The sequence below is a fragment of the Haemaphysalis longicornis genome, unplaced genomic scaffold (genome assembly GCF_048455015.1).
Source record: "Haemaphysalis longicornis isolate Haplotype H1 unplaced genomic scaffold, Haemaphysalis longicornis Haplotype H1 scaffold_31, whole genome shotgun sequence".
NCBI classification, from domain to species: Eukaryota; Metazoa; Arthropoda; class Arachnida; order Ixodida; family Ixodidae; genus Haemaphysalis; species Haemaphysalis longicornis.
The window spans coordinates 614746-631224 of record NW_027526340.1 but is presented as its reverse complement, the minus strand read 5'-3'; the positions used below and the strand labels follow the sequence as shown (position 1 = coordinate 631224).

The 16479-nt window shown below is 51.6% G+C and overlaps 1 protein-coding gene across 3 annotated transcripts in view; it reads left to right on the top strand.

The window, feature by feature from the left end:
• The window catches only part of LOC144177798 (uncharacterized), a 126964-nt gene that overhangs the window by 83247 nt on the left and 27238 nt on the right, over positions 1-16479 (top strand). For all 3 annotated transcript variants that reach the window (XM_077705367.1, XM_077705366.1, XM_077705369.1), the window contains one exon: positions 1846-1929. In XM_077705367.1, coding sequence (XP_077561493.1) covers positions 1914-1929 — 16 coding nt within the window. In that variant the 5' untranslated portion in view covers positions 1846-1913. The remainder of the gene's footprint in view (positions 1-1845; positions 1930-16479) is intronic.

Genomic DNA, 16479 nt, shown 5'->3' with positions numbered 1-16479 from the left:
GGGAGAATATCTTCGTTTGGATTCCCGTTTGTATAAATATTCCGGGAAACGAGCGGGTCGGGTTCGCCCTTTTCCTTGCCTCCGCCCTCCTCTCCTCTCCTCTCTCCATCCCCCTTCCTTTCACGCTGTCTGCGGCGTCTCGTTCTCTACCGCTCCCGCCACGCCGGGCGCTATAACACCGGCCCGGATTTCGGAAAGTGGTCCACTCTCGCATTTCGCGGGCTTTTCGCGGCTTCGCCTACCTGTGCAGACGATGCTCACTTTTCAGGCCACTGCGCTTTCATTGTAGAAATGCCGGCACTCCGGCTTTAGCAGCGCTCCGTTCATTTGTGGCGACGACGCATCGTTAGATAATTGCTAGACTCCGTTTGAAGCTTCCGCTGTCGCTTCGAGCTTCTCGTACTGACATTGAATGGCGTTTCGGCGAGAGGAGGGTTCTGAAAACTTATTTGAGTCGGCAAAGGTTTCAGAGTCGGGCGTGCCTGCAGGTCTGCTGTACATGCTATTGTGAATGTTTTTTCGTGCCTCCGCTAATACGAGTGTATGGAAGCAGCAGTAAAGTACTTCTGCTGAAACGGCATTTATCCGGCATTGTCCGAATAGGTGTGAGTAACACGTAAGGCCCCCTGGCCATTTGTTACCTGATAATTCGAATATTTTCAGAACTATAGCTGTCACCACACAAAGTCATGCGAGCGTAGCGCGTGTGCGGCAGGTTCTAACGCCTTCCGTTGTAAGGGATGTGCTCTTTTCCGATTACCCTGCTTTTGACACCAGTGCAAATGCAGAGAAAACACACAAGAGCGGGCTTGCAGGGACCGTTCGTTTCTCAAGATGGGGCGTACTTATTATCACCGAGGTTCTGTCAAGGTAAGGTAAGGTTAGAAGGCAGTCCTTGCCGAACTTAAACGCGAAACGAATTGCACTTATATTGCCGCGAAATGTCAACAGCGACCATACACAGCATTGCTGGCAGATAAACGAAAAGCAAAAAAAAAAACTATATTTTAAAAGAAACTTAAACGACATTTAGCACTGTCGGAATAACAATGACTCGCACTGTATGCTCTTTTTTCATCGGCCCATCTCCCACATTATAAAATAATTTACATTCGGAGGAGAACCATAAAGACAGCTAATTTAAAGACAGCTCATTCGCGGCGTAGTCTTAATTTATCATAGGCGAATTATATACCACGGAACAATAATTGATTGATTGATTGATTGATTGATTGATTGATTGATTGATTGATTGATTGATTGATTGATTGATTGATTGATTGATTGATTGATTGATTGATTGATTGTAGGGTTTAACGCGCCGAAGCAACCCAGGTGCTGAGGCGCACCGTAGTGGAGGGCTCCGTATTAATTTTGACCACCTGGGGATCGTTAACGGGCGCCGAAATATCGTACACGCGGGCGTTTTTGCTTTTCGATTCGATCGGTAAACGGCCGCCGCGGCCGGGAATCGAAGCGGAACAATCATGCTATATGAGTAGTAAGCGGGTTCCCAAATACCATCGCTGCATTAACCAGATGATATTGTGCCATGATACAAGAACGAGTAGGAAATACAGCTAATAAAAGCGTAAAGCCTGACCAAACTTGCGCAGGATCATCTTCACACATGCACGCACGTTGCATATACTGCGCTTGGCACAGCGGCAGCTTGGAGAAAATAAATGTACTATAGTTACGAAATGCCCGCTGCTAGCAGCTTTGTCGTATTTTTAAAAAAGAACGACCAATACTTCTTTTACTATTACTGTCATCGAACATCGGTTTCTGATTGCTCGTTATGAATGCTTGCTTAAATGCCGATTTTTTCCCGCCTTCTCGCAGGTGTCACAAGATAGGAATCCGAAGTTCTGCTTGCGGAACCGCGGGCCACGGCCCGGAGAAAACGCGCCATGCTGTTCGGTGCAGGTGAGGCATGTTTTTGGTATTTTTCGTATACTCGTTGCTCCCAGGCTCATCCAGAGGAACAGAAGAACGTGTAAGGACCTTGTGCACAGCCGTTGTTTGACGTTCTCTGTTTTTGAACGGCAAACGATGCTTTTGTTGTATACGCGGCCTCACCACCTTAATAAAGAAAAGTGCGGTTTAAGAGGATCCTACTAATTTATATTTAGAGCACGGCTGCTATAATTTCGAGCACTTGGAGAGCCAGTTCTGCGTAGCTGTTTTTGAAAAGGAGTATTGCGCCATCGCGAAACTCTCCCTTTTTTAATCACCAAGTGAAAGACAGAGGATTTCTGTCTTGATGTTCTTTATTCTATGTCTTGGCGCTGTTTTTACACTGCGTATGCTTATCGCGTAGAGAGCTTTAAACGGTGCGCGTGACTGTGAGTGCGTACGTGTGTGCGTGTGTGCGTGTGAGACGGAGAAAGGACCCGTGAGGAAGAGAGAGTTCTGCACTTGGCAAGTCAGAATGCAGAGGGACCAGCGTATTCTGGCAGTAAGCCTTCGCAGGTCGAACAAGCCACTTGAGCAAAGGTCCTGAGCGTCTACACAAGCTCGTTTCCTCGCGCTAGTCCTCCGTGCTCGAATTTGTCAATCTCGCTGGCGTCGATCGCTATGGCCGCTTCGCCGCCTCGTAATAACCCTAGGCCGCGAGCACGGCCATATATATTACGAAGGAAAGTAAGCCACCGCAGAGTAGCGCGTCGCAGCATTAATCACTCTTCACGACACGCCGTTATCCCATTCCGCGGAACCCGCGCCGCCAAATCACTGTCCCGCGGGTCCCTATTTCCGACGCAATATCGGCGGCGGTCCGGGTATACGGAGGGAACCGTATTGCCTGCCAACCGAATCGGTGCGTAGCGACCGGACATGCCCCGAGGTCCCAGGGCGTTCATTGCATGGAACAAACCGTCCCCGTAGCCCGAGCCCATAGCCCAGCGAGTTACAAGCAGCGTGTCCTGTCACTGCCGTTTTCCGTTTCCTTTCCCATCTTGCCGCCAGAGGGCGACCCGTGCCTGCCTTTGTACGACGGGGTAGGCGTTGACGTCCGGCTTTGGTGATGGGGGGAACAAAAAAAGCGACAGCCCGTGGAATCAAAGTTTGATTGCCCAGCACCTTCCCGTCTATATCTCTCTCTGAGTTCCTTTTTTTTTTCACGTCGTTTGCAGAACAAAATCAGAGACGTACTTGCTGCTTTCCGACGCAATCAGTCTTTGAAGCGGTGGCGGCGTAGCTGCAAACTCCTTCAAATCATCCTGTATTTTTTCCATCAAGGGTGGTCACTGGCTTCCCTTCTCCGCCCCCTTCGTCTCTTTTTTTCGGCCCACGATGAGGAAACTGGACGCCTCTTCGGCGATGGGCGGCTGGGAGCGCTTGCTGCTCCACTGGAAGGGGGGGCAGTTCGCTGAAGCGCCTCGGGGACGCACAAATCTCATTTCCTGTCTAGCGGCAGCGAAATTTCCGCCTTGCCCGCTGCATTCAGCTTGTTCATCCCTTTTCTCCTCATTGATCGCGGACGCCTCCGGGGCCCGCAGCAGCGGACAGGACGCAACGGCCCCTCGCAATTTTCCCTTTTTCTCCCCCCCCCCCCCCCCCCCTTCATCCTTGGACGTATCCAGCCCGCACCCTTTCACCCTCGCCTACGAACGCTAAAAAGTTGCGGGAAAATATTCGCGACCGAGCTCGATGAAGAATTTCGGGTAAACGGGAACAAAAATGGGAATAACGAGAGGACGCCGTTACGACGACGAAGTGAAAGCGACTTCCGCATGCATTGTGCGCTTGCGATGTTCGCTGGACCGTCGCCGGACACGAGAAAAACGCCCTCCTTCCATCAGCCGCTCTCTCAGCGTCCGATGCGTCGGGCAGAGACGTGTAGCGGGCGAAGGCGCACTGGTAAAGTGGGGAAGCGCTTTGCCCTTAACCGTGGGGAGCGCGAAATGCCGCATCCCGTAGACTGCGTCCCCAAAAAGCGCGAGCTGCGTGCGCTTGGTGTCACACGAATTCGGGATCGCATTCGTCTCGCGCGCAATATTTTCTGACAGCTGCCTCTATCGTTCCGCGGTTCCACCACCGCCGGCAGCGTTTGTCAGCTGCAGGGAAAAGAAACAACGACGGGAAGGGGAGGTCTTGAAGGAGGAAGACGACGAAGAAGAGGCAAGGCCCTGTCCGCGGACCATAGTCGAAATCGCTCGCTTGTTTGAAAAGAGAAGCCGGCGGCACCGTCGCATTCGCAGCATCCGGCGTCGCGAGCCACCACCACGCCGCGGTGACCAAGCCTCTCCCGCACCGAGGACGCCTTTCCGAGATCTCCGTTCAGCTTTATCGGGCCCGACTGTCACGTCCTCTTTCCCTTCTCCTCTTCCGCCTTTTTCTTGCTTGCCCCGGGCAGTTGTTGTCAGGAGATGTGCCACCACTTTCGCCTGAAAAGCACCATCAAGCCTCTTTCTTATGCTCCCTTTTCTTCGTCTTCTTCACCGTTTAATGCCAGCTGCTGTGCTTGAAAGCGGCTTTCGGGCGTCTCTTCCAATGCGGCCCGAGCATCTTGTGGCTGTCCGTGGCTAAAGGGCGCGCGGGGGTGCAGCACGCCGTCTCTTCTTTTCATTGCCTCTGATTCCGCCTCCATTGTGTCACTCAGCGCGGGCCGCCAAAAGCGCTTGCCCACTCTCGTGGAAGTTAAATTAGCCGCGCGTCGCGTTGTCCCCGAAGCGTTCGTGACAGGCCGATTGTATACCACGTCGCGCGCGTGCGTGTGCGCGCTGTCGGGCGTGCTTTGCGACCAAGAGCCCGTCGTCGTCGACTGTGCAGTCGGAAGCCTGCGAGGCCCCCCTTCACCCTCCCATCATTTTGCGCGCCCGACCGGCCGACAACTGGCGGGGCGAAATTTGCACGCACCTCGCACTGTCAGGCCTCGTGCTCGGATGTAAGATGAAGGGAGACCCGACGGATTCCTCTAGGAAAAGAAGAAACGGCTAGCCTCGCCTTATTCGTTTGTTGTTTTGTAAGCGCGTTCGCAGGAGGACGCGCGCGTTTCAGAAACGCAGCGAGTGTACGGAGAGGTGGCAGCTACTTGTCACGATTGGTTACGCGTGCCCATGAGGTAAAAGAGTGCGCGCTGCTCTAACGGACGCAAATGCGCTTCATTCCACGTGACGGAACTGCGGTGCCTGTTCGGGAACCCCGCTGCGGCCGTGGGGTTTTGAGGAAATAAAGGAACACAGGGCTCTTGAAGTTTTTTGATGGCGCCTTTAGACACCTTCTGGAGTTTTACTTTCTGCTGCAGTATTTCTTGTTTTCGCGCCACGGGACTACGAAAAGGATTTTTCCGTAGAACAGGTGGAGTGTAAAATTCTGTACTTTCGACGCGTACTTCCCGACAGCCGTGTTCCCGTCTCGCAACCTCATTCTCACGCATCCAAATCTGTTATTCGGCAGTCGCAAATCGAGACGACTGAGGTTAATTCAGCATATATGCACGTTATAGCCAACTGTTACTCCTTCGTTTTACTTCCCATCACCGGCGTGTTCGCCAGGTTTGCACCTGAATAACTCCAAGCCCAAAAGAGGGAGAGGGATAAGGCGTACAACAGTACTGTGCCTGTGTACGTAGTGCGACTGTCTTCGTCTGGCCCTCTTGTACAGACCATATCGCGGACTAAACCGCTTTTGAGGGGATCGTGTAGCCCGATTTTGTCGGCGAGCCTAAAATACAAAAACAAATACTTTAAATTTTGTTTTTGTCGGAGAGAAAACAATCGACCACTTTTCTTTTCGTGCCTTTCGCAGCGTATTTTGATCTTATGAAAAAAAGAAAAGCAAGAAATAAGGAAAGAAAGATGAAAACTAGGAGAGGAAGAAAAGTTACAAAGGAAGAAAAGACGCAGAAACTAAGCCAGAAGAAAATGGACAGAGAAATAAATAAAATGATGCAGAAAGAAGAAGAGGCGGGAATAAAGTACAACATAAGTAGGGCAGTGCCGATGTGTCGGACTCTCTGTATACAAATTATCGTCAGAAAAACCATGACTGGTCACTACGACGAGCGGATGGGGCAGGGCACTTGCAAGACAGCACGTCCTCAAAGAAGTGTCAAAGAGGTTCATTTAGGCATTCCCTGTGCAGTGTCCCGCCTTAAACGTATAGTAGACCTCCTCAGGCCATAAAGAGCTAAAGGAACCCGGAAGGTTCGCTGAAGCTGCAAGCAATGGAGACTAGATGTGCATCCAGACGCTCGGACCAACTTGTTTGTGACTGTGTACAGTCCCTCGTCCGACGCGAAACTTCTGGAGGCAAGACGTCTGACAGCACCAGCAGCCACGTTGAACGAGAGCGAATCATCGTGTGATCACATCCGCGGTGTCATTATCCCGGAGGAAACACTGCTCATTGTAAAGTAACCCTCTCACATCTTCACGAAATAAAAAATATAACCGCTTAGGGGATTTGCTCTGTCTTAAAATGGTGGCTTCATTCGAAACTGAACGAGTGATAATAACGCGCCTAGAAGTAGAAAAGTGTGCTAACATGAAGCTTTTGTTGCCCCAGTTTTTAGCTCAGATAGGGCATGTAACAACTTGCAAACATCAAGTAACTTTTTATTGCCTTGGTTTACAAGCTATGTTGGCAAATATAAAGTTATGATACGTTATATTTCGAGGTGCGACATTCTCACTCTCTATTGAGCACTGCATTGCTGAATACCATTCGCTTACTGTGAATGAAGTTGTAAACAAGCAAGAATACAAACAAAATTAAAGCGTTCCACTCAACGTGAAAGGTGTAGGAAGTGCAGAGCAGTGATTCGCCATAATTGGCTGTGGAGCCGCTATCCTCTCACTGCTACCACCCATCATGCTCTTCGCCGCCCTGTCTCACTCCTCTCTTGACGAATTCAACGAAGGCTTGTCCAATGCAATTCAAATTTCCCGCCTTCGCAGTGCTCGCCCGCCACCTGCCTGGAACAGCGCGAGCTGCCGGGTATATACACAAATTTTTCCTCAAATGTACCTGCAGTTTTCTTGGCGCTACACAATGGGGAGATTATGACAAGCGCCAGCGCTGCAGGAGTTTCGAACGGCTATGACAATATAAATCGCTTGTTTTTCGAAGCCTCTGTTTGGGTCCGTTACGTTGTAACGCCGTGGGGCTCTACTTGGGTCCGTTATCTCGCTGCGCCGCCTCATTCTGGCAGTCGCTTGACATTGGGACAGTGAACGAGCTTCAGCGACAAGGCGGGCCCCTAAAGTGCTCTAGCAATTAAAATTAAATCAATCCGGTAAATAAATAACAATCTTACCTGAAGGGAAAGTATGGCCCCACCGGCAATCAAAGATATCAACTAGTCAAGTTATCGTCTTCAGTAAAATGCAAATACGATCGCTAAGAAGGCATCCATACTATACACATTGTTTATACGCTACTGATGACTTGCTGAAATTTAGACAGTGTTCAAGAGCTCCTTACTGTGGGAAGCCGATTTCCAAGCTAGCATCCGATTGGCAGAGGCCGTCCAGTTCGTACTCCCAGACGCAATCAATATCATTGGACTTTGCCTGGCTTGCGCTTGTAGGCTGGGTTTTACGACGCCTCGCTGCGGCTACGCTGTTGTTAGTCATTGGAAGAGGAAAGGTTTAGGCGTGTTGGTTGTGAGTCACGCAGAAAACGTGGCGCAGTAACAACAGAGGACGAAGCGAGGGCGGGACAAGCGCTCGTGCCGTCCTCGCTTCGTCCTCTGCTGTTACTGCGCCATGTTTTCCAAGTGTTAGTTATTGCTTCAAAATAATGATACATTTCCCCTATTCCTAGTACGGAATGGCTACGTGCGAACGATCGAAAATATCTTCTTTGTATGTAAAAGCGTTCAAGTTCGATCACGAACGCACTCCTTTTTTGCTTGGCACGGACACGGGAACTTCGGCGGGCCTCAGTTTGTGGCGGCGGGCTCCAAGAATCATCCCCCGGAAACACGCGACACCTCCGGCGGCGAGAGGAGCATTTAGGTGCGTCATATGGGCTTGTAATCCGTGTCAGCGCCAGCTGTACCCCGCAGGGGCTGCCCGTTATCGAAGGCGCCGCACCACCGGCAGAAACCAATCGCGCCCACATCGCCTCAGGTTCCGCTGCTACTCCAGGAGAAGGAAAGAAGGAAGGGAGCGAGGCGGTCAAAACAGCGTCAGCTGGCGCCCTACTTAGCACGTCACGGCAACGAGCGATGCCACTCAATTTCGTCTCGGGGCAACTAATAGTGTTCCGCTGCCACGGCCCGAATCGCCGACGTCTGCGTTGTAGGAGAGGGGAGGAGAGTGCGTGGGACTGCCTCCTAACACCTTTCCCTCCCTCTCGCACATTTAATGCGCTGGCCACGAATGAGTCACGCAAGAACCCACGCACCCGCCGCAATGGCCGAGCAGGCGTGTTGTGCTTGGGCTAATACGATCCGCGAGCGGGCTTTCGCCGTGCATTTTCTCGGGGCCCCGGCTGTAATCGACCAGGCTGGCCCCGCCGCTACCGATAATGGGCTGCCGAGATAGTTGGGGTTGACGGAGTCGGTATACCTAAGAGCACGGAGCAAGATAAACAGGAGCGCCGACTTCGCTCTCTCCTGCGGGCTCTTAAAGTCCATCACTCGCGGAGCACAATGTAGATGGCGCAGCGAATGGGGCCGGCGGCGGAGCGGCCGGCGTTACCCGTGCGCCGGCGGGCGAGTTGGCGGAACGCATTCCGTCGGCTCTGTCGTCTGCTTCGGCGACGGTAGTTTTGGGCACGGACTGCTTCGGGCCTGCTTTGGCGCCGCTTCGCGTTCATGGCGCGCCTCCTTCGCACAGTTGATTAACTTGTTCGACTGCACCTTCTGGGTAACCCGGACCCGAAGGAATTGAGTGGCCGTACGGCAAAGATACGTTAAGGATTGGTTTGCATGGCGGGAAAACAAAATATAGAGACCACACACAAACATATGGCTGCTATACAAACACTACCTTTTGCGCGGTGCTTGCCGAAAATGTGGCTCCGTTTTGTAAATTTGGGAATACCAATTTGGCTGTGTTTTAACAGGTTTTACAAAAGGCGAAAGGAGCAATTGGTTTTGATCACTAGCGATTATAAAAGTTCCCTCAGCTTTCTCGCAGTTCTGCAACTTGCGTCCAAAACAGAGTGTGCCTAGAACACGGGCCGGCACTTACACGCTCATCAGAAAAGAACAGAAATGCGATAACATCACCCGCGACTGCCCGCGACGTAGCAATCTGCTCGAGATCAAGTCCCTGACAGTGCGGTCTTTTCAGAAGCCTTCATTTCGCGATAACTCGCCGAAAGAAAAGGTTTAACGAGCCGGTTGTTTTGCTGGTCAGCCGCTTAAAAAAAAAAAAAAAAAAAAAAAAAAAAAACGCCGGGAACCCTGGTAGGCCAAAAAATTGCAGCCATACAAATCGCAGCATTTTATTTGGAGTCGCGGTGTTATCGACGAGATAACACGACCGTAGAGCGACAGTGAACACCGGGCGGTAAGTTGCGGCATGAGTTAAAATGAAGCATGCGTTTGATACTCTTAGGTTCCTTATCAAGCTGACAGTGTTTTTGTGCACTTGATACAACAGGGCAGCCGTCCAATTCAGTCATTGGCACAGAAATGTGCATCATTGCCGTTTGCCGATGGAGACTCCGGGCGACCCTCGTAAGTGTTGTTCGTGCGCAGAAGCAGCATAAATAATTAAGCACGCGGCCGGAGAGCGGGATAACAACAGAGGGTAACCTTTGCGCTGCATCGATTCGTCGTAAGCAGAATCACGCTAGACTATGTTGTGGCGTTCCATATTACTCTTGCTCATTCTTTGGTGCTTCTGAAGTCGTCGTCGTTCAGTTGCGCTTACATGTGCTGGGTTAGTACAATATTTTTAGTGGATCTTCATAATGTCAGAATAAACGTTCCGGGAATAAGCGATCGCCATGTATGCGGCGGCGTGCGATTATCTGCGCCGTCTATTGCGGCCGCGCACGGGTGTTTAAATTCCGCGCGGCACGCATGCCTCCTGCGTAGTAGGACAGGCATAAGACAGACGTCGCTGCGCAAGAAAAGATGCCTCTGGGGAGAGCGAAGAAGGGAAGAGCCATGTACAGAGGCACAGCGACGAGAGGGCGAACGAAGGAGGAAGAGAGCAAAGGGAAAGCTGGGCGGCCGGCGGCGCGTGGACATTATCGGCCCGAGCAAACGATTTTTTCTGGGCCACAGTCGGCGCTCCTCTTTATATCTTGCTCCGTGCCTAAGAGCATCATCCGGCGTGCGCGCGCTCGCGGCCAGCAATCTACTTGCTCGCTAGCCCGGGCTGCATTAGCGGTGTTCTGTGCCCTCTTCTAAGCACCCCGTCTCTCTCTCCGTGCTCTTCTAGGCTATCTGTTTTCGTGCTCCTTTCAACTCCCTCACCTGCTTCGCTGGCCTTCTTATTCGGATAGTTGTGGATGCTGTTTCGGGGCCAATTTACCTCATACCCAGCTGCCAGCTGGTAGACTTCTCTGCTGACGTCCGTGCCTAATGTATGTGTGAGAAACGTGTGCCGTGTGTAATAAATTAGAGTGCGGGAACCAATTTGTTTCATGAGCATCTCGCTTCGATCTGAATTGCGGGGGGAAGAGGTACACTCAAGGGAACAGCTGCGTTCATTAGAAACTTTACCGGATGACGGCAGTGAACGCAAATGGTTAAGTGCGCTCCACGATTTCGTGGAGCTACCGTGTTTTAGAAAGGCTCCTTAGGTGGCCGGGTATGCTTCCGGCTTCGCGAATAGCATTTTATGGCGACAGCTGTAAATGAGGTATGTCGTCACGAGCATGGTCGCAAGAGCGTGCTGATGCTAGAGTTCTCGCTAGACGGCGTACCGGGTGCTTGAACCTCGCTTTCCTCGAGGGTTGGCAACAGACAACGTAAGTCCAAAAAAATACACGCCGGTATACTGTAGAGAAACTCAACGGCGTGCGAAAAAATTCCCGGCAGAACAATCTAAGCCAATTGATGGGTTCCATAGCGCAACGTAACGGTAAACGTAGCGGGCCACCCACACAGCACACAGGGTAACGTAATAGTTAACTGAAAGGGTCTCCCTGAAGTATACAGAAAGTTCGATTAGGTTGCCAGGAGAGACGCCGGAGCTTCTGTCATCATTCCTGAATTACCGCAACTGTTCCCTGTAATTTCGTGCGGAATATTATTTATTTATTTATTTATTTATTTATTTATTTATTTATTTATTTATTTATTTATTTATTTATTTATTTATTTATTTATTTATTTATTTATTGAGATCTTCATAGCCTGCACTTATTCGAGGCTGATGAAGCTGTTGACTTGTGAGATCAGTTCGCAAAGGGGTAGAACGACCGGCGACGTCGCGTGACGTCAGCAGACGGTCCGGCTCAAGGAGGCATTCACACGAAGGATAAAGCGAGCAGACGACAGCGCGGACGAACAGAGCATAATCTCGACGGGTGGGCCATCTGCGGGCGGCCAAAAGCTCAACAAGTTCGTGGGGTTGAGGAGTTGAGGGTACCGGCAAAGATGAACGCCGACCGAAAGCGTCGTAACGCGGCGATGGCCGTATACCGTTGGCCTCAAGAGTGAGCAGCGTAAGATCACGTATACGTGCTGCGTGAGAAAGTACATATGCAGAAAGATGTGGCACCCCCGTTTTCTGGTTCTGCGTTTCTTGAACTCCTGCTTTATTTGCTGTCGCTTCACGCGCTCTACCTTTCGCCGCTTTCTGACGTAGCTCCCGAAGTTGCTGCGGGCCTGCGTCACTTCTCATTTTGGGATCACCGCTGGGCAGGCAGTGACGAACGCTGCGATCAGTGTTTCGCGCACTCGTATATGTGTCTGACAAGACAAACGCCCCTGGCGCAAAGGCCCTGTACCGCGCTGCTACCGTGCCGAAACAAGCACGCGTCCCGGGGGAAAAAGGCCCAGGAGCATAAAAATGTCAACGAACGAAGACGTAGCGGCGACCTCGATATGCCCGATCCTCAGAGCAGAGAGGCATGGTTGCTAGACTATGCAACCTTGTGCGCGCCAAAGCGCAGTATTTTGCTGTATTCCCCCGCTAGATTCGCGAACGGAAATGGAGCCTCGAATTGTCAGCCCGCGTCGTCCGTAGTCCGTTCACCATGGTCACGAATCGCTGACGTCGTATCACATGGTACGCATCCCGCAGTCCGAATCAGTAATCATTTCGGCCGCCGTGTGAATCGGCCTTCTTGTCAGGCGCCGAGACCATTCACGACACGTAAACGTGACGTCATACAAATGCTGGCCAATCACCAGCCGCTCGTACCAGGGAACGGCGGCATCGAATCTGTTGATTGGATCGGAATATTTCGAGGGCTAGATGACCGCAAAGAAAAGATAAAAGAAAAGTGCCACAAATTACGAAGTGTACTAGGGGGGTCTAAATCCAGTACCGAGTTAAAAACGCTTAAACTACGTGTCAATACGAATTTTAACTCCATCCTTTATTGCCTCGAAAGCTACTGTTGACCATTCACATTTTTTTCTCTTTTGCTTTTTCTTGCGGCAGTTTTTACTGTTATTTTGTGTGTTGCAAAGCATGAACGATAAATAGAACTCTTAGGGCAAAGAATGAAGTGCTTCTTGGTAAGGAATGAGGTCTAGGCAGTTTAGACACTCCGACAAATAAGATAAAAAAGCGAAGAGTTTCCGATGGCTTTGTGGGGCAGTGAGACCAGCGGATGTTGGTGACCATGCCCAGTAGGACACGTCTCGACCGAGACCAGAGAGATAATACAAAGACTCTAACGCAGAATAACAAAAAAAAAAGGAAGATACACCACGGATGTCTCATGTCCCGGCCTCGTGCAACAGCCCAATTCACGTATTGAGTTCCACACGACGCCGGCGTGCAGTATAAACGGACGATGACTACGCGACCTGTCATACGCCGAGGCAGGTTGACTCGCGTCTCGACGCATGCACCCCGCCGGGGGTCGCTCGTCGTGACCAAATTCACTCGGCAGTCGAACGACGGACACGAGCGCAGGCAGCCAACGAACGAGCTATGCGAAGTCCGTTCCGAAGGGGCAATAAGGATCCCCCCTCCACCGGATAACAAGTATATATACGCGTCAGATATATTCCCATCTCGGTTCGACTGGGACAGTCGTCTCGCCCTTTTCCTTCAGCGAGGAGCACGACGCGCCGTGCTCGTCCGGCGAACACGGGACGGTGTTCAGAGGGAGGGGGGCAGCAGCACGACAGCCGGGGGCCACACGCCGCCGTGCCGTACGCACCGGGGGGAAGGCGTATTCCAGTCAGGCAGCGGCGCAACTCCGAACGGACGAGCCAAGGAGACGAGACGGGCAAAAGAAAACACGCTGGGAGAACCCCGTCGTCCGGCGTGTATATACGCACGGCGAGGCTGAAGGGACAGGCCAGACGATGCGGAACTTAAATCCAAACGAGCCGCCCGTCTAATAACAAAACGAAACGGAGGAAGAAGAGGACGCCCGCTGGAAGGACATTTTGGCCTACGCAGCATTGCGCGCGCACAAGCGTGGCGAACCGCTGCTGCTGCTGCTGTGCTTGCTGGCCACGAGGCGGAAGAAGGGGGAGTTAGCGGGCGAGTCTTTCTCTGGATGTGTCGTCTTTGTCGGGCGGTTTTTATGTTGCGCGATGATGGTGCGCCGGGGGAAAAATAGAGCAGCTGCGCGCGCGCGCGTGCCACAATCTCGTGCGGGCCGCGGCGTACCCACGGTGAGAATGGAAAGAAAACACGAGACGAAAGCGAGCCAACACAGGGTAGAAAGCGGCAAGAAGTAGCGATGAGCCAAAAACAGGTTGAAATTGTCCTTGCAAAAGTGAAGATTTTTCTTTTCTTTTCGGACTACAGAGGGGCGTAATAAACAAAAAACGGCGGGGTTGTAGGAGACCAAGAGGCGATCGCGGCCGTGTTGGAATTGGAAAGGCGCTGTGCAGAGCAGAGTCAAGCTCGTCTCCATGCAGGTAGCGTCCGCGCAGCCATCAAACAATACCACGGGGACACCGGGAGGGGGGTTGGTGGTTCAGACGCGGAGCGTCTGAAATGCAACGAACGCGGAGGAGGAGTGGCCGTCCTCGACGACAATTTCGACGGACCCGGGGAGACGAGAGGAGGAAGAGGGTGGGGAGCGAGAGAGAAGGCGAACCCGTGGCGTGGCTCGACCCACGCTCGACGCGACAATCGCGAAAATGCGCAGGGTGGGTTGGGGGCGACTTTACCGTCGTGCTCCGAGAGCCCGCGCAAGAAGTCGAATAAGAAGAGGGTCGTCGAGGTGGTGGATGGGCCCGAGCCGACGGGACAAGAAAACAACGCCCGGAGCGCCAGCAAGCTTCCGAATGAAATCCTCCTGGAACGAAGAAGATTGAACACGCCAGCCGCGCGGGAAGGGACAGCGTGTGTGTATGTATGTGTGTGCGTGCGCAGGGGGGCAGGAAGGAGGGAGGTTTGGTATGCGATCGCCGCCGGGGTTCGGCGGATTGCGAGTCCAGATGAAAACAGGCACGTGGACGGGACGGAGTAAATTTTAAAGTGGCTCACGGCGGCTGCCCGAAGCGAAATCGTAAAACAAGGAAAGTGTCGATGCGCAGCCGGTAAGAAGAAGGAACGCCATATCTTCGGTTATATGCCCCCACGCGGGCCTTCACTTTTTTTTCTCTCTTTACTATTATCTCGAATTCCTCGGACGACAATTCCATTTCAGTCCTGCTTCCCAAGCCAGGGCACGACGCGTGATTCTCTCAGCTTGATGCTCCCGGGTCGTGACTCTCATTTTAATCTCGCGAGCTTTGGTGGTATTATATGCAATATCGCCGGACATCTCCCCCTTCCCCGCGCTCCTCCTTTTTTTTACCCGGTTAAGTGCAACGAAAAGAGAAGCGAGCACCCTCGACGATCGGGGCATGTACACAAACATAAATTCTTGACACGTTCTGTTTTTGCTTCCCTTGCCGAAACGCACTTGGCCGCTTCTATACCACCGTGTACAAGAAGACGTTCGATGTCATGCGACTTTATTTCCTGCGAGCATCGCAGTTCCCATGTCAGGCCGCTTGTCCGATGAGGGGAGCTACTTGCTTTCCGGAATGGAGAGCCGGACCTTCGGGGCGGCCGAACATGTTCCTTGGCCAAGAGCACGGCTTTAGCGGCGGTCTCGTCTTAAATTTTGATCGCTATCTCCGCTCGCCCTGGCAGCAAGAGCTGCTCCACTCGCCGGCGGAGGTTGTAAATGATGTTTTCTATCGTCGAACAGGTTAGCGCGGCCGGCGTTCTCTAACGCTGTGCAGGCTGTCGAGAGAAAACGGGTAGGGTTGGAAAAAAGAGACAAATTGTTCCCTTTATGTACTTTTGTTTTGTCTTCTGACGATCCAGATCGCAAGAAATTTACAGTACCGGGCAAAGACAGTGGTAAATGAAAGTAACCCTGCTTATACGACACTCGCCTCGTGTAGCAGTATCTTATCACGGACATTTCTCGTCGACAGAAGGGATCGTCAGTACTAAAACAAAAGTAACAAAACGTTGACAACTCGAAGCTCTAGCATTTTTGGATACACTGTATCTCTTCACCCAGTCAGTATGAATACATTGTGTTTTTTCCTCTGAAACGCGTATGCCGCTCAATGTTACCCCTACTGATGTGGAGAACACGTGTTTTCGCTCGATGTAATCACGATTGTGATGAAAGGTATTCTAGCGTCCTGTATTTTTTATTACCCGCATGATATTTATTCATGCAATGACGGTTCGTTAGAGAGCGGCGTCGCTGCTGGAACATAAATTCCTCGTCTTTTAGAGTACGAACAAACTACTACTCATTAAAACTTGTTCCTATGCGCGTTAAGCGTGGCCAATTAGCGAACTTGAGTTGGCGATGGAGTGCTTCATCACGAAGAATAAGTGCTGGTTAATTAGGCTGTCAAAACACAAGATATTTATCTGGGTTCGGCAACCTTGAATCGGTTTAACGAAAGTTCGCACTGCCTACTCACCACCCCGCAAAAAGAACAAAAAATGAAGCGAGCTCGCACTAACGCGTAAGGCTTGAAGGTAGCGAAGCTGTACGCAACCTTCACGGCCATCACGCTGGTTTAAATCCGCGATTGCAGCCGATTTGCTGCTTCTTCGCTGCCACTTTTACTCCGTCATTGTTTCTATAAGTGTGAGCTTCTTTCATTATTTTTTTGGAAGTTATAATGATTGGGTATCACCTCGGAGGGGTGTACGCTATGACGTGTCTCTCTCGTTCCAAGGAAGTGTTGCCGCGATCACGGTGAACGCTGGAGTCTTTATCGTTGCGAGCAAGCGTTGCCATGACTACGGCGAACGTTGGATTTCTTTTTTCGGCCAGTTTTCTGAACTGGGCATGACAAACGTGTGGCGGGGACGCTGGGTGGTCGCGCTCTTATGCGCCCGCTCGGCATTTTCTTGGTATTTTTAACTGCGGACACAAACAATTGCGATTTGCTAAACAGCT